We start from the raw sequence: 18896 nt of genomic DNA on the forward strand, positions 1-18896 counted from the left end.
GCCACGACTGTATACCTACAGCCAGCATTTTACCAACAATAGTTACATATTCCATTGGTAGGCAACACTGGTCCTAGAGAGCTGCAGTAGTCCTGAACTCGATCCCATGTTATGTGTTGGGAAATAGCTACCGAGCACAGGACTTTGTTTCCCTTCACATACCGGCTCGGAAGTCTCATCCCACCCTGCTCTAACCTGCTCCACTGTGGCCTCACGTGACTGTCATGATCTACACCCCTTCAGTTATAGCCACAGGAGGGCAGTAATGAGCAATACAAGTGCTACTGGGACTGTCAGGGGGATAATGTTATTGGAATGATGGGGAGCCATCAGAGGATCTAGTCAGACAGTGGTGTGTTAACACAAACTGCAGACTGGTGTGTCCACCTGCATTTGCTATACTGTAGCATTTTCCTTAGAGGAAAAATGTATTGACATTGTCATATATAGGTCTACATTTATATAATTCGCAAGATGGGCACAAAGGGATTCTAAGGTGAACCTTAAAGGCACATTTCTGAATCAATTGCATGTCTGAGTTCTTTGTCTCATAGAAAGGGAACACCTGTTTTTTTCCCCCTTGTATTTTCTCTATGCGCTTCTCCATCAAAGCTGGGCACAATGCTCTCCACAGGTCTGGCACACAAATTACACAACTTACAATTAGCTCAAATGTCTTTACCTTAACTAGTGACAGTAAAAAACACAGGATACATTGACAGACATGGTAAAAAGGCAAAACAGTCAAGCAAGTGCATGATAATGTGTGCTAATGGTATGCTCAGATTTGAATTGATCAAAGTGTAAGGAAGTTGTGTAATATAATTTAGCTATACTATCATGTTATATCAATAGCCAACTAACAAATACTAAAGCATTAAACAAGTATTTCTCATGACATTTTTGGGGTGTTTGTTTAGAGGCAGTTTCCAGTTGGAACATTACGGTTTTTGTTTTGCCTTCATATTCAGCAATGATATTGATTCAGTTGATGTAGAACAGTTTTGGGACTTTGAGTTGTGAATGAATAGTTCCTTTATGGTAGAAGGTTTTGTCTTTTTTTTTTCAGGAAAATAAAATATTTGGCACTGACTGTATTTGGTACCGTGTCCTCTTTTCTCTATTGCAGCAGTGTGATTTCAGGATCACTGAAACACTATTGTATCACTGATGGAATCTTTGTGTCTGTTATATTTGTACCTTTTGTGTTGCTGGTGATGATTTAACATTAAGGCATATGGACCAATTCATAACGCTGTTCAAATAAACATGTCATAAACAGAAGCCATTTCCTCATGGCTCTGGACCGAAGTCAAAACGGGCAGACCAACTGCTCCATGGAGAGGAACTAAAGGGGAGGGTGAGGAAGGAAAGTTTGAAGACAGTCATGGGCAAAAACAGACTGCATGATTATCATAGATGTATGCGATGTAATGTTCTTAAGAAAGACTACTTTGAGGCAATGCCCTGCGTAGGTTTTCTGCTATTGACTGTTATGGATGTCAATGCCCATCATACTTAGCATGTCTGTTTCTTTTTAGTTTTTATCTTAACAGTCAAAAAGCAATTCTTCAAAAATCATCCCCCTGTATGGATTGTCTTTTACTAGGGCAGGTCTGACTCTTCTTAAGCTAGAGGGTAGTGTCTAGCTTTGAAAAAATTCAGACAGTACTGCTGGTCTTGTGTGTCCTGAAGGAGGCATGGTTGGCGTTATAAGCCATTCCCCAGTTCCTCTGTCCCGGCCTGCAGAGCAGCAGCGTCTTAAAGGTGACTCTGAAGTGCTCGTTGCAGAGGGCGTAGCAGACTGGGTTGACGGTGCTGTTGATGTAGCAGAGCCAGTAGCCCAGCTGCCACAGCTTCTCGGGCACGCAGTAGGAGACAGACACCAGTACCATGATGTTGTACGGCGTCCAGGTCAGGATGAAAGCCAGCAGGATGGCACACAGGGTCCTGGCTGCCTTCTTCTCCCTGACAATCCTGTTCCTCCTCCTCTTGGCTTTGGGCTGCTTGTGGCGTCTGGAGTCTGATGTGGAGCCCCTTAGGGGGGGCTGCCTGCCCTGTGGACCTGCTGTACTGTCCTCTGCCCTGGATGTCAGGGTTTTGGTGGCCCCTACGGTGTCTCTGCTCTGGGCGTCTCTGAGTGGGATCATGGCTTTAGGGCTTGTCTTAGCGCTTGCCCCCTGCTGCGTCTGCTCTGGTTCTTCCTCTGAGGAGGAGCGGGAGACCGTAGGCTCTTCCTCATCTATGTTACAGGTGCTGTCTCTGCAGCCCTCCCTGTAGGCCCCCTTGGTGGGAGACAATGACAGTGTTGCTATTCTCCTCCCACTGCTCTGTTTAGGCTCCTCTCTCACAGGGAAGCACCCCTGGGACACCTCACTGCTCTGCTCCCTGCCCACAGGCACCTCTCTGGAGCTGCTCACACTGCTCTTGGTGCTGCTGGAGTAGACATCCCTTCGCCCAGACACCTGGGAGGCCCCTCCACTGCTCCCAGACCCCATTAGCCCCTCCAGACCCTGGGCTCGCTTCTCGATCTCCCAGTAGATCTTCCAGTACAGGATTCCCATGATGGTGACAGGAAGGTAGAAAGCAGCGATGGCCGTGCCGAATATGAGAGCAGGCTCGGTCAGGAACGGGATAGAGCATTGACCCGCGTCCCTGCCCACTACATGGGGCCAGAACAGGATGACTGGCCCCCACAGGATGAAGGACACGGCCCAGGCCAGGCTGATGGCTGCGGCTGCCCGACGTGTGGTGCGCTTGGCCCGGTAGGTGAGAGGTCTGGTGATGGAGTAGAAGCGGTCGAAGCTGATGACCAGCAGGTTCATGACGGAGGCGTTGCTGGCCACATAATCCACAGTCAGCCAGACGTCACAGGCCAGGTTGCCCAGGGTCCAGCGTCCCATGATAATATAAACAGCATAGAGGTTCATAGAGACTGCTCCCAGGATCAGGTCCGCCACCGCCAGGCTCAGCAGAAAGTAATTGCTGAAGGTGCGCAACTGCCTGTTGACCCGGAAGGAGATCACCACCAGCAGGTTACCTATGATAGTGACCAGCGAGAGAGGCCCTGTGATGAGTACGATCACCACCACCTCCCATATCTCATGGCCCCCCAGTGGATCTGCTGTCACATTGGTGGTGTCATTGGTCTGTGAGACACAGGAGTGGTTCATCGTCCACAGAGCGATGCAGAGTGAAGCGGTGGAGCAAAAGTCATTCTTCTTCACAACAGGGAATCGCTGATGTTGACATCTGGCATGGAGTTACCATCTCAGGGCCAACTGCAGAACAAGAGAACAGTCATGAGATGGAGCACGTTGCTAACAACCATGACCTTTATACACATATTTTGTCAATAATTTAGAGAATTTGTTTAACTGGTCCATTGATATAATTAGAAAAACGTCATCCCGGTAAATCACATTGTCATATCTCCAGTAAAGGCAGTTCTGAGAAACTCATTAAGTTTACCCACCTTGTTCAGTTTACCCACCATGTTTGATATCCTGCCTTTCTGTTGACTTACAGACTAGGTGACATGCTGTAACTATGATACATTTTTCATAACTTTTGGTGCTTAATGAGTTTACTGCTGAATGCAAACAAGAGGATATACTGAACAAAAATATAAATGCAACAATTTCAAAGATTTTACTAAGTTACAGTTCATATTAGGAAATCAGTCAATTTAAATAAATAAATTAGGCCCTAATCTATGACTGGGAATACAGATATGGGAATACAGATATGCATCTGTTGGTCATAGATTCCTTTAAAAACAAAAAGGTAGAGAAAACCAGTCAGTATCTACTGTGACCACCATTTCCCTCATGCAATGTGACACATCTCCTTCGCATAGAGTTGACCAGGCTGTTGATTGTGGCCTGTGGAATGTTGTCCCACTCCTCTTCAATGGCTGTGTGAAGTTGCTGGATATTGGTGGGAACTGGAATTCTCTGTCGTACACTTCGATCCAGTCTCCCAAACATGATCAATGGGTGACATGTCTGGTGAGTATGCAGATCATGGAAGAGCTGGGACATTTTCAGCTTACAGGAATTGTGTACAGATCCTTGTGACATGGGGCTGTGCATTATCATGCTGAAACATGAGGTGATGACGGCGGATGAATGACACGACAATGGGCCTCAGAATCTCGTTACAGTATCTCTGTGCATTCAAAATAGGCCATGGATAAAATACAATTGTGTTCGTTGTCCGTAGCTTATGCCTGCCCATACCATAACCCCACCGCCACCATGGGGCACTCTGGTCACAACGCTGACATCAGCAAACCGCTTGCCCACATGTGGTCAGCGGTTGTGAGGCGGGTTAGACATACTGCCAAATTCTCGAAAACAACGTTCAAGGTGGCTTATGGTCGAGAAATTAACCTTCAATTCTCTGGTACCAGCTCTGGTGGTCATTCCTGCAGTCAGCATGCCAATTGCATGCCCCCTCAACTTGAGACATCTGTGGCCATTGTGTTGTGTGACAAAACTGCACATTTTAGAGTGGCCTTTTATTGTCCCCAGCACAAGGTGCACCTGTGTAATGACCATGCTGTTTAATCAGCTTCTTGATAGGCCACACCTGTCAGGTGGATGGATTATCTTGGCAAAGAAGAAATGCTCACTAACAGGGATGTGAACTAATTTGTGCACAATATTTGAGAGAAATAAGCTTTTTGTTGATAGAACATTTCTGGGATGTTTTATTTCAGGTCATGAAACATGGGACCAACACTTTACATGTTGTGTTTATATTTTTGTTTATTGTAGATTCAAAGGGAGAGAAATGTGTTGAAATTGAAAATCAGTTTACATCATTTTTGTAAATAGTGCAGGTATGGTGGCAGTTGTCATAGTTTTAACTACTTTGAGTTGCATTGATTGTAGGTAGGGCTACTTCAACTCTCGTAGTAAAATCGATAGTGTGAAATCTCCCAGTAAGCAAAATGACGTTGAAAAGACTTTAGACGTCTTTTCCAGACAACATCATGTGCATTTCAGGTGCTGAATGAAAAGTTAGAAGACGTCTTTTCCGGATGTGAAAAATAGATCTTATACGAAAAATATGTATTTTCCAGACGTTGAACATACAGTACCAGTCGAAAGTTTGGACACACCTACTCATTCAAGGGTTTCTCATTATTTTTTACTATTTTCTGCATTGTAGAATAATAGTGAAGACATCAAAACTATGAAATAACATACATTTACATTTTACATTTACGTCATTTAGCAGACGCTCTTATCTAGAGCGACTTACAAATTGGTGCATTCACCTTACAACCACTTTACAATAGTACATCTATATTTTGGGGGGGGGGGTTAGAAGGATTACTTTATCCTATCCCAGGTATTCCTTAAAGAGGTGGGGTTTCAGGTTTCTCCAGAAGGTGGTGATTGACTCCGCTGTCCTGGCGTCGTGAGGGAGCTTGTTCCACCATTGGGGTACCAGAGCAGCGAACAGTTTTGACTGGGCTGAGCGGGAACTGTGCTTCCGCAGAGGTAGGGGGGCCAGCAGGCCAGAGGTGGATGAACGCAGTGCCCTTGTTTGGGTGTAGGGACTGATCAGAGCCTGAAGGTATGGAGGTGCCGTTCCCCTCACAGCTCCGTAGGTAAGCACCATGGTCTTGTAGCAGATGCGAGCTTCAACTGGAAGCCAGTGGAGTGTGCGGAGGAGCGGGGTGACGTGAGAGAACTTGGGAAGGTTGAACACCAGACGGGCTGCGGTTCTGGATGAGTTGTAGGGGTTTAATGGCACAGGCAGGGAGCCCAGCCAACAGCGAGTTGCAGTAATCCAGATGGGAGATGACAAGTGCCTGGATTAGGACCTGCCCTGCTTCCTGTGTAAGGCAGGGTTGTACTCACTTTTTTTGTAGTAACCAAAAAAGTGTTAAACCTATCAAAATATATTTTATATTTGAGATTCTTCAAAGTAGCGACCCTTTGCCTTGATGATAGCTTTGTACACTCATGGCATTCTCTCAACCAGCTTCACCTGGAATGCTTTTCCAACAGTCTTGAAGGAGTTCCCACATATGCTGAGCACTCGTTGGCTGCTTTTCCTTCACTCTGTGGTCCAACTCATCCCAAACCATCTCGATTCGGTTTAGGTCGGGTGATTGTGGAGGCCAGGTTATCTGATGCAGCACTGCATCACTCTCGTTCTTGGTCAAACAGCCCTTACACAGCCTGGAGGTCTGTTGGGTCATTGTCCTGTTGATAAACAAATGATAGTCCCACTAAGCGCAAACCAGAATGCTGTGGTAGCCATGCTGGTTAAGTGTGCCTTGAATTGTAAATAAATCACAGTCGGTGTCCCCAGCAAAGCACCCCCACACCATCCCACCTCCTCCTCCATGCATCATGGTGGGAACCACATGCAGAGATCATCCGTTCACCTACACTGCGTCTCACAAAGACATGCCGGTTGGACCCAAAAATCGCACATTTGGACTCATCAGACCAATGGACAGATTTCCACTGGTCTAATGTCCATTGCTCGAGGTTCTTGCCCACAGCAAGTCTCTTCTTATTGGTGTCCTTTTGTAGGGGTTTCTTTGCAGCAATTCGACCATGAAAGCCTGATTCATGCAGTCTCCTCTGTACCGTTGAGGAGTCTGTTACTTGAACTCTGTGAAGCATTTATTTGGGCTGCAATTTCTGAGGCTGGTAACTCTAATGAAGTTATCCTCTGCAGCAGAGGTAACTCTGGGTCTTCCTTTCCTGTGGCGGTCCTCATGAGAGCCAGTTTCGTTTTTGATGGTTTTTGGTTTTTGCGACTGCATTTGAAAAACTTTAAACGTTTTTGAAATTTTCCGTATTGACTGACCTTCATGTCTTAAAGTAATGATGGACTGTCATTTCTCTTTGCTTATTTGAGCTGTTCTTGCAATAATATGGACTTGGTCTTTTACCAAATAGGGCTATCTTCTGTATACCATCCCTACCTTGTCACGATACAACTGATTGGCTCAAACGTATTTAGAAGGAAAGAAATTGCTCACATTAACTTTTAACAAGGCACACCTGTTTTAATTGAAATGCATTCCAGGTGACTACCTCATGAAGATGGTTGAGAGAATGGAATGTGTGTGCAAAGCTGTCAAGGCAAAGGGTGGCTACTTTGAAGAATCTAAAATCTAAAATATATTTTGATTTGTTGGCGAAATTTCAACTGCTTCTCAATTAAGAAAGCATTATATCACAATAATAATTTGTCACGCCTCTTAATAGGAAAGAGGAGCCAACAGACATGGTCGCCCTGTTCCTAGTAGACTGCAGAATTTGTTTTTATTTGTAATTTCTTACATTATTTGCTCTTAATTCCTTTTTATTTTGGGGATTTGTGTGTATTGTTAGGTATTACTGCACTGTTGGAGCTAGAAACAAGCATTTCACTGCACCTGCAATAACATCTGTAAAATATATGTACGCGACCAATACCATTTTGATTTTAGATTACAACAAAATATGTATTATTGCTCCCGTCTATCACATTGACTTATGTTAGCTTTTTCAAAAGCTTTAACACTGGCAGTGATGATTTTTTAAGTAGTCCAACATACAGAATAAACCAATAGTCCACAACTACAATAACATTCTGAGTAACTGTTACAGATATTTTTTTCTTGCTATGACTGTGATATGCTGTTGTTTATCTACCTACATTGAATGCAGTGGCTGTAAGTCACTCTGGATAACAGTAGAACACAGAAGAGTGCAGTACAATACGGTAAGGTGTGGTACAGTACAGTAGAGTTTTATTCAGTAGAGTACAGTACATGACAGTACAATAGTTTAATTCAGTGGAGTACAGTCAGTAGAGTACACTACGGCACAGTAGTTTAATTCAGTAGAGTACACTACAGTACAGTAGAGTTTAATTCAGTAGAGTACAGTGCAGTAGAGTACAGTACAGTACAGTAGAGTTTAATTCAATAGAGTACAGTGCAGTAGAGTACACTACGGCACAGTAGAGTTTAATTCAGTAGAGTACAGTCAGTAGAGTACACTACAGTACAGTAGAGTTTAATTCAGTAGAGTACAGTGCAGTAGAGTACACTGCAGCACAGTAGAGTTTAATTCAGTAGAGTACAGTGCAGTAGAGTACACTGCAGCACAGTAGTTTAATTCAGTAGAGTACAGTAGTTTAATTCAGTAGAGTACAGTAGAGTTTAATTCAGTAGAGTACAGTCAGTAGAGTACAGTATGGTACAGTAGAGTTTAATTCAGTAGAGTACAGTGCAGTAGAGTACACTACGGCACAGTAGAGTTTAATTCAGTAGAGTACAGTCAGTAGAGTACACTACGGCACAGTAGAGTTTAATTCAGTAGAGTACAGTAGAGTTTAATTCAGTAGAGTAGTCAGTAGAGTTTAATTCAGTAGAGTAGTCAGTAGAGTACACTACGGCACAGTAGAGTTTAATTCAGTAGAGTACAGTAGAGTTTAATTCAGTAGAGTAGTCAGTAGAGTACAGTATGGTACAGTAAAATGTAATTTATTAGAGTACAGTACATTAGACTACAGTAAAGTACAGTACAGTTTAGTTCCGTAGGGTATAGTACATTAGAGTAAAGTAGAGTACAGTACACTACTCTACTTTTCTTTTCTTTACTGCACTGTGTACTGTATTGTACTGTACTCTACTGTCCTCTATTGTGCTGTACTGTGATATCCAAACTTGGGAAACATAGATGTCTATGATTGGTTCAGATTTGGGCTGGTCCGCACCAAAAATCAACGCCTGTGGAAGTTGAAATCAAGGCCGGTCCGCAAAAAAAAAGACAACAAAAAAAAGAAGTCCAAAAGATGTCGCCTGACGTCAAATACATCGTGGGCTGATGCTCAATTGCATACATTAATCTAACCCTTTATTCAACACACCTTGTAAAGAAACTATTTATGGTCACGATTGCTGCCACAATAATGAATAACATTTACGACACTGCTTGAAACAACTGTTTATAATACATGCTTCAGCACTTACCAACTTGTCTTGGATGCTGTCCATATGCCCACAATAAAACAACAGGTTTCCCCATCCTTAACGGTACATTCTTGTGGCAATGAAAAGTTCATGCGATGGTCCATCCATGTAGCTGAAGTCGTAAAGTTAACGGTAAGAAAAATTGTTACTCATCATTGGCCATCCAATGAGAGAAACTTCGCCGCTTGTGTCTCTTTTGTTCAAACTTATTATAGTGTCCGCTGTTCGTGCGTGTAGTTTAATTTATTATGCACATGAATTATTTATCCTCATATAGCTTGGTCATAAGGTGCGACATGGTGTGTTCTTCGAAGAGAAAAACGCAATAGGAGGACAGAAACAAATGAAACCAGGGCTCCTGCCATAACTGGTGTAAATAATGTGTCAGGCAGACTACTGTACAAACTCAAGCAGCTACCACCTCCCCAATCATTTCCTTCAACTTATTTCCTGTCCTATACTCCAGTAATTGAACACATTTAGATAAACATTTCTCAATGTTTACAGATGGCAATAAGGCGTTAATAAAGCTGAAGGGCAAGGTAATCACCCAGGACATCTTGATTGGGTTCGCACACTGACACACAACATGAGAACAAACAGAGCATTATATTTAGAATATTTAGTATATTTGGGATAAACTGTAGGTCTACATAGTTATGTTCGCCCTCACACACAAGCACACACACTCTCTGCCTGTCCACCTGCCTGAGTATCAGTCATTCAGAATTTCATTCCAAACCACCTATTTCTCCTTGTCTTTTGCAGTGTGGTTTGCAACACCATATTCTTACAGTTGTTATACCGTATTTTGTTGAGAGCTGTGAGTGCTGGCACAGTGGGCACTGATTGACTGTTATATAACTGAGCCACAGCAGGGACTGGCCCTTATGACAGAGATGGAATGACTTTTACAACACTTTCAGCTACTGTTTCGTGCCTGCATGAGATTGTTTGGTCTTGTACTTTGATAACATTGAACAATGAGTTGTATTGTTGTACAGTAGGCCTGTCCTACAATAGATTTACACAATTTATTCTCACCTTTCTCTTCAGACTTAGGAAATCTATGCTTTTCCTATTCAGGCTAACACAATATATACAAAAGTATGTGGACACCCCTTCAAATTAGTGGATTCGGCTATTTCAGCCACGCTCATTGCTGACAGGTGTATAAAATCGAGCACACAGCCATGCACTCTCCATAAATCAAATCAAATCAAATTTATTTTTATATAGCCCTTCGTACATCAGCTGATATCTCAAAGTGCTGTACAGAAACCCAGCCTAAAACCCCAAACAGCAAGCAAAGCATGTGAAAGAAGCACGGTGGCTAGGAAAAACTCCCTAGAAAGGCCAAAAACCTAGGAAGAAACCTAGAGAGGAACCAGGCTATGAGGGGTGGCCAGTCCTCTTCTGGCTGTGCAGGGTGGATATTATAACAGAACATGGTCAAGATGTTAAAATGTTCATAAATGACCAGCATGGTCAAATAATAATAATCATAGTAGTTGTCGAGGGTGCAACAAGCACGTCCGGTGAACAGGTCAGGGTTCCATAGCCGCAGGCAGAACAGTTGAAACTGGAGCAGCAGCACGGCCAGGTGGACTGGGGACAGCAAGGAGTCATCATACCAGGTAGTCCTGAGGCATGGTCCTAGGGCTCAGGTCCTCCGAGAGAAAGACAGAAAGAGAGAAAGAGAGAATTAGAGAGAGCATATTTAAATTCACACAGGACACCGGATAAGACAAGAGAAATACTCCAGATGACAAACACTGGCGGTAGAATGGCCTTACTGAAGAGCCCAGTGACTTTCAATGTGGCACTGTCACAGAATGCCACCTTTCCAACAAGTCAGTTCGTCAAATGTCTGCCCTGCTAGAGCTGCCCCAGTCAACTGTAACTGCTGTTATTGTGAAGTGGAAACATCTAGGAACAACATGCTATTGTGAAGTGGAAACGTCTAGGAGCAACAACGGCTCAGCTGCGAAGTGGTAGGCCACACAAGTTCACAGAATGGGACAGCTTCTGTCCTTGATTGCAACACTCCCTATCGAGTTTCAAACTGCCTCTGGAAGCAACATCAGCACAATAACTGTTTGTCGGAAGCTTCATGAAATTAGTTTCCATGGCCGAGCAGCCGCACAAAATCCTAAGATCACCATGCCAGTCGTCGGCTGGGGTGGTGTAAATCTCGCTGCCATTGGACTCTGGAGCAGTTGAAATGCGTTGTCTGGAGTGATTAATCACCCTTCACCGTCTGGCAGTCCGATGGACAAATCTGGGTTTGGCAGATGCCCCAATGCATAAGGCCAACTGTAAAGTTTGGTGGAGGAGGAATAATGGTCTGGGGCTGTTTTTCATGGTTTGGGCTAGGCTAAATGGAAGCAAGTCCCTGCAGCAATGTTCCAGTATCTAGAGGAAAGCCTTCCCAGAAGAGTGGAGGCTGTTATAGCAGCAAAGGCAGGACCAACTCCACATTAATGCCCATGAGCAGGTGTCAACATACTTTTGGTCATGTAGTGTACCTTATGCTAGTGCATTACGGGCTTTGCAGACGTGGTTCCCTTGCATGCTCTGAATAAATTGAATTCAACCACTGAAAACCCTCCCATTTGCTGGCCAACATAATTTCTCGTGGAGTTTTCATTCAATAGTGTTTTCAGTACATTTATCTAAAGCCATAATTTGGTGTACCTTTAATTAGTAATTTCTCGACAGACTAAAATATATAAAAATAATGTTCTTAATATTAGGGATCAGTGAAAGAAGCCATGTAAATACACATATATTTGTCTCCTTTTCAGCACCAACTGGTGGAATTAAAAAACTTTGATCTTGTATATTATTTAGGGTTAGGAAAGTACAGTGCCTTTAGAAGGTATTCATCCCCTTGATTTTTTCTACATTTTGTTGTGCTACAGCCTGAATTCAAGATAGATCACCCATCTACAGACAATACCCTATAATGACAAAGTGAAAACATGTTTTTAGAAATGTTTGCACATGTATTGAAAATTAAATACAGAAATAGAAACATTTACATAAGTATTCACACCCCTGAGTAAATGCTTTGTAGAATCACCTTTGGCAGCGATTAAATCTGTGAGTCTTTCTGGGTAAGTCTCTAAGTGCTTTCCACACCTGGATTGTGCAACATTTGTCCTTTATTCTTTTCAAAATTCTTCAAGCTCTGTCAAATTGGTTGATGATCATTGCTAGACATCTATTTTCAGGTCATGCCATAGACTTTCAAGTAGATTTATTAAGTAAAAACTGTAACTCGACCACTGAGGAACGTTCACTGTCTTCTTGGTAAGCAACTCCAGCGTAGATTTGGCCTTGTGTTTTAGGTTATTGTCCTGCTGAAAGGTGAATTCCTCTCCCGGTGTCTGGTGAATAGAATCTGGTTTTTCTCTAGGATTTTGCCTGTGCTTAGTTCCATTGCGTTTATTTTTTATCCTTAAAAACTCCCCAGTCCTTAACGATTACAAGCATACCCATAACATGATGCAGCCACCACTATGCTTGGAAATACTGTATGTAGGACAAAAAATTAATTCCTTTGCCACATTTTTTGTAAATACATTTAAACTCAGTTTTTCACAATTCCTGACATTTACTCCTAGTAACAATTCCCTGTCTTAGGTCAGTTAGGATCACCACTTTATTTTAAGAATGTGAAATGTCAGAATAATAGTAGAGAGAATGATTTATTTCAGCTTTTATTTCTTTCATCACATTCCCAGTGGGTCAGAAGTTTACATACACTCAATTAGTATTTGGTAGCATTCCCTTTAAATTGTTTAAATTGGGTCAATCATTTCGGGTAGCCTTCCACAAGATTCCCACAATAAGTTGGGTGAATTTTGGCCCATTCCTCCTGACAGAGCTGGTGTAACTGAGTCAGGTTTGTAGGCCTCCTTGCTCACACACGCTTTTTCAGTTCTGCCCACACATTTTCTATAGGATTGAGGTCAAGATTTGTGATGGCTACTTCAATACCTTGACTTTGTTGTCCTTAAGCCATTTTGCCACAACTTTGGAAGTATGCTTGCGGTCATTGTCCATTTGGAAGCCCCATTTGTGACCAAGCTTTAACTTCCTGACTGATGTCTTGAGATGTTGCTTCAATAGATTCACATAATTTTCCTTCCTCATAATGCCATCTATTTTGTGAAGTGCACCAGGCCCTCCTGCAGCAAAGCACCCCCACAACATGATGCTGCCACCCCCGTGCTTCACGTTTGGGATGGTGTTCTTCGGCTTGCAAGCGTCCCCCTTTTTCCTCCAAACATAATGATGGTCATTATGGCCAAACAGTTCTATTTTTGTTTCATCAGACCAGAGGACATTTCTCCAAAAAGTACGATCTTTGTCCCCATGTGCAGCTGCAAACCGTAGTCTGGCTTTTTATGGCGGTTTTTGGAGAAGTGGCTTCTTCCTTGCTGAGCGGCCTTTCAGGTTATGTCGATATATGACTCGTTTTACTATGGATATAGATACTTTTGTACCTGTTTCCTCCAGCATCTTCACAAGGTCCTTTGCTGTTGTTCTGGGATTGATTTGCACTTTCGCACCAAAGTACGTTCATCTCTAGGAGACAGAACGCGTCTCCTTCCTGAGCGGTGTGACGGCTGTGTGGTCCAATGGTGTTTATACTTGCGTATTATTGTTTGTACAGATGAACGTGGAACCTTCAGGCATTTGGAAATTCATCCCAAGGATGAACCAAACTTGTGGAGTGTAAGGGAGTGCGTAACTGGCGGCAGGGAAGTGAGGCGCAGGAGAGCAAAACTGGGTAATCAACGGAGCAGTTTTATTCATAAAACCACCGGTAACCAGAACCACAAACAAATTGGTAGAAAACCCGTCGCACACCAAAGAAAACGTGCACATGCACTTACAATAAACAATTCCGCACAAAGACATGGGGGGAACATAGGGTTAAATACACAACATGTAATGAGAGAAATTTAGACCAGGTGTGTGAGAAGACAAGACAAAAGAAATGGAAAATGAAAAGTGGATCGATGATGGCTAGAAAACCGGCGACGCCGAGCGCCGCCCGAACAAGGAGAGGAACCGACTTCGGTGGAAGTCGTGACATGGAGGTCTACAATTTTTTTTCTGAGGTCTTGTTTGATTTCCCCATGATGTCAAGCAAAGAGGCACTGAGTTTGAAGGTAGGCCTTGAAATACATCCACAGGTACACCTACAATTGACTCAAATTATGTCAATTAGCCTATCAGAAGCTTCTAAAGCCATGACATAATTTTCTGGAATTTTCCAAGCTGTTTAAAGGCACTGTCAACTTAGTGTATGTAAACTTCTGACCCACTGGAATTGTGATACAGTGAATTATAAGTGAAATAATCTGTCTGTAAACAATTGTTGGAAAATGACTTGTGTCATGCACAAAGTAGATGTCCTAACCGACTTGCCAAAACTATAGTTTGTTAACAAGACATTTGTGGAGTGGTTGAAAAACGAGTTTTAATGACTCCAACCTAAGTGTATGTAAACTTCCGACTTCAACTGTAGCAACTTAACTAAACAATGGAAGGTGCACTATCCATAGCTGGCTAGTTAGCTATAGCTTCTTAACTAAACAATGGAAGGTGCACTATCCATAGCTGGCTAGTTAGCTATAGCTACTTAACTAAACAATGGAAGGTGCACTATCCATAGCTGGCTCGTTAGCTATAGCTACTTAACTAAACAATGGAAGGTGCACTATCCATAGCTGGCTAGTTAGCTATAGCTACTTAACTTAACAATGGAAGGTGCACTATCCATAGCTGGCTAGTTAGCTATAGCTACTTAACTAAACAATGGAAGGTGCACTATCCATAGCTGGCTAGTTAGCTATAGCTACTTAACTAAACAATGGAAGGTGCACTATCCATAGCTGGCTCGTTAGCTATAGCTACTTAACTAAACAATGGAAGGTGCACTATCCATAGCTGGCTCGTTAGCTATAGCTACACTGTAAACTAGCTTGACGTAATAGAAAGTAATATAAACAAGTTGAGAAAAAGTGACAATGCCCTTAAAACAATTCCTTTAGCTATGGGAAAATGATTCCTTAAGGGAAAGACTTAAGATGCTTTATGCGATCGGGTCCGGGTTTAAACTGCTGCAAATAGTCTGCGTTCCATAATGATTCAAATAGGTTACATGTTAAAAATTATTGCACATTTTGCAAAATGTTAGTCAAATATGATACACTAAAGTGACAGTTATTAATGTATGTTAATAGGGTACTAGATGGTAACTGTCCCCCCTTTTTGGGGTATTTTACCCCCTTTAACATGATATCCAATTTCGATCTTGTCTCATCACTGCAACTCCCCAGTGGGCTCGGGAGGGGCGAAGGTCAAGCCATGCATCCTCCGAAACATGACCCACCAAACCTTAACACCCGCCTGCTTAACCCGGAAGCCAGCTGCATCAACTTGTTGGAGGAAACACCGTTCAACTCACGACCGAAGTCAGCCTGCAGGTGCCCGGCCGCCACAAGGATTTGCTAGAGCGCAATGAGCCAAGTAAAGCCCCCTATAGCTTTGGTCTGCACATTTCATATCTGCAAGGCCAGCATTTCATAAACTTCACTGGGGAAAAGGTGATATGTTGATATGCTTCAGTTTGTTGCCATGTGACTGGTTTCACATTTGTCTCCAGGGATTATAAGGTAATATATATATATATATATATATATATATATAAAACACAATCCCCTTATCCAAATGACTTACTCATTTACCTAGCTCTTACATAGCCTCGGGAAGTTGTGGAGCTGAGGGTGATAAATCGAAATTAAAAATAATAAAATATATATATATATACGGTATATAACTAGGCCGTTATTGTTCCGGTATCAGCGGCCAAAAATATTCCTCAGCAGTTCAAGATCAGAATATGCGTAGAGAGAAATGGCGCATAGAGAATTACGTTCCATTTACACATGCTTAACTCGGGTCGGAATTCCCCCTTATTGAAAATGTTTTCCCCTGCATGATTCTATTAAATGCATCTCTGTCGACTGTTGAGTATTTGTAATGTACACAGTCATTTAGGAAATGGCCACAAAAAACTGACAGCAGCAGGCAGGAACACTGTAACATATTGGATGATGCCATATCACACTGGACATGCTGTTAAACTATTGTTATACAAGGGATAACTTCATTAACTCCTTATTTTCAATTTCCTTTGTCTACCCATGGCCTCTCATCTGTAGATCCGAATTAAGATAAAGAAATGGGGGTTTTAGTCCCCGCTATGCTCATCATTAGGACTGTGACGGGAAATTGCAGTGTGTAGGATATGGTAAGCAGAGATGGGTTGTTGTCTGCATGGCTCCCTCTGGACTCTAATCAGAAGGACGTGCTTGCTTTGAGAGGCTCAGATCCCAAGCCTCCTAGTGGATATACACTACAGAAGGCGGACTTCCTCTCTGGGTGGAACGCAACGAAAAGTCCACTGGCCCCCCAAAAAAACGACTCCACCGATGTACACGCACGCATGTAGATCAACGGAGTGGAGCGGCCTTAAAAGCTTCCTGCAGCTCTTCACGGGTTAATGAGTAAACGACAGGTCTGGAGTCAGCAAAGGAGACAGAGACCCATTGACAGACAGAGAGAGAATGGGAGAGGTATAACCGATCGGTGGTTCAACTATGCAATTCTGGACAAGATCAGTGAGTGTCTGTGTAGCTTCTCCTAGAGCCATTTTTTTGTTGCCTCGTAGACAGACTTGGCTCTCATTTCCCTTTCGAGTGTTTTTACATTTCCACTGTGAGACTACAATCCCTTTGATGAGGAAAAAAAACACTGGGACTGTTTCCCCTGTCCTCATCCACCCATCATTTCTCAGAACTTTACAGCTGTACTTACTTTAAGGACTTAAGGAGAGCGACATGGATTGTTATTGCACAAATTGTATTTATTGCATTCAACAACATACAAAAGTTCTCAATGATCAGAGGTCATCTGTAAAGAAACTAATCTCAGTGCTAGAATATCTGGTGGCTCCAACCTAACAGAACAAAACATTGAGGAAGAACACACTTCAAACACAGCTGCTTCATGACAGAACTAAATCAGGTTTCTATTTGGTGCTCTGACCTGCTCTGTTAACAGAGTCAGGATTTATGAGTGGTTGGTTGGTAGTGGGGACTCCTTGGTGGTCTTCCTATCTAAGTAGGTACTTAAAGGCCTACACTGAAAATACGACAGGTAACTACACCTGGGATACTTAGCAGCTCCAGCAACCAGTGTGTACAACACTCAACAGTCTGCCCACTCCTCTTAAACATACAGTACCAGTCAAAAGTTTGGACACACCTACTCATTCAAGGGTTTTTCTTTAGTTTGACTATTTTCTACATTGTATAATTATAGTGAAGACATCAAAACTATGAAATAACACTTATGGAATCATGTAGTAGCCAAAAAAGTGTTAAACAAATCAAAATATATTTTATATTTGAGATTCTCCAAAGTAGCCACTCTGCTTTGATGACAGCTTTGCACACTCTTGGCATTCTCTCAACCAGCTTCACCTGGAATGGCTGCTTTTGGCTGCTTTTCCTTCACTCTGCGGTCCAACTCATCCCAAACCATCTTAATTGGGTTGAGGTCAGGTGATTGTGGAGGCCAGGTCATCTGATGCAGCACTCCATCACTCTCCTTCTTGGTCAAATAGCCCTTACACAGCCTGGAGGTGTGTTGGATCATTGCATGTTGAAAAACGAATTATAGTCCCTCTAAGCGCAAACCAGATCGGATGGCGTATCGCTGCAGAATGCTGTGGTAGCCATGCTTGTTAAGTGTGCCTTGAATCCAAATTAAATCACATGACAGTGTCATCAGCAAAGCACCCCCACACCATCACACCTCCTCTCCATGCGTCACGGTGGGAACCACACATGCGGAGATCATCCGTTCACCTACTGAGTCTCACAAAGACACGGCAGGTGGAACCAAAAATCTCAAGTTTGGACTCATCAGACCAAAGGACAAATTTTCACTGGTCTAATGTCCATTGCTCGTGTTTCTTGGCCCAAGCAAGTCTCTTCTTCTTATTGGTGTCCTTTGGTAGTGGATTCTTTGCAGCAATTCGACCATGAAGCCCCAATTCACAGGTGGCAGCGTAGCCTAGTGGTTAGAGTGTTAGAGTTGTAACCGAAAGGTTGCAAGTTCAAATCCCCGAGCTGACAAGGTACAAATCTGTTGTTCTGCCCCTGAACAAGGCAGTTAACCCACTGTTCCTAGGCTGTCGTTGAAAATAAGAATTTGTTTTTAACTGACATGCCTGGTTAAAAAAATATTCATGCAGTTGCCTCTGAACAGTTGATGTTAAGATGTCTTGAAATTGATTCACCTTCATGTCTTAAAGAAATTATAGACTGTTGTTTCTCTTTGCTTATTTGAGCTGTTCTTAATATGGACTTGGCCTTTTACCAAATAGGGTTATCTTCTGTATACCACCCCTACCTTGTCACATCACAACTGATTGGCTGAAACACATTAAGAAGGAAAGAAATTCCACAAATTAAATTTGAACTTTTAATTGAAATGCATTCCAAGTGATTACCTCATGATGCTGGTTGAGAGAATGCCAAGAGTGCGCAAAGCTGTCATCAAGGCAAAGGGTGGCGACTTTGAAGAATCTCAAATATAAATATATTTTGATTTGTTTACCACTTTTTTGGTTACTACACGATTCCATATGTGTTATTTCATAGTTTCGATGTCTTCGCTGCTATTCTACAATGTAGACAATAGCAAAAATAAAGATGAGTAGGTGTGTCCAAACTTGACTGGTTCTGTGTGAGCCTCTTTTAAAATGCTAAAATGCTTATGAGTGGCTGAGAGCAAACAGCAGAACTAA

The 18896-nt window shown here is 42.7% G+C and overlaps 1 protein-coding gene across 1 annotated transcript; it reads right to left on the minus strand.

The window, feature by feature from the left end:
- Positions 1-663: 663 nt before the first annotated feature.
- LOC106603122 (muscarinic acetylcholine receptor M1-like) lies at positions 664-9354 on the minus strand. Its single transcript, XM_014196384.2, has 2 exons — positions 8999-9354; positions 664-3281 (listed from the first exon to the last, which is right to left on the minus strand). Exon 2 carries the CDS (start codon positions 3171-3173, stop codon positions 1662-1664), a length of 1512 nt encoding a protein of 503 aa, XP_014051859.1. The 5' UTR covers positions 3174-3281; positions 8999-9354; the 3' UTR covers positions 664-1661.
- Between the last annotated feature and the right edge of the window lie 9542 nt (positions 9355-18896).

The sequence above is a fragment of the Salmo salar genome, chromosome ssa04 (genome assembly GCF_905237065.1).
Source record: "Salmo salar chromosome ssa04, Ssal_v3.1, whole genome shotgun sequence".
Taxonomy (NCBI): Eukaryota; Metazoa; Chordata; class Actinopteri; order Salmoniformes; family Salmonidae; genus Salmo; species Salmo salar.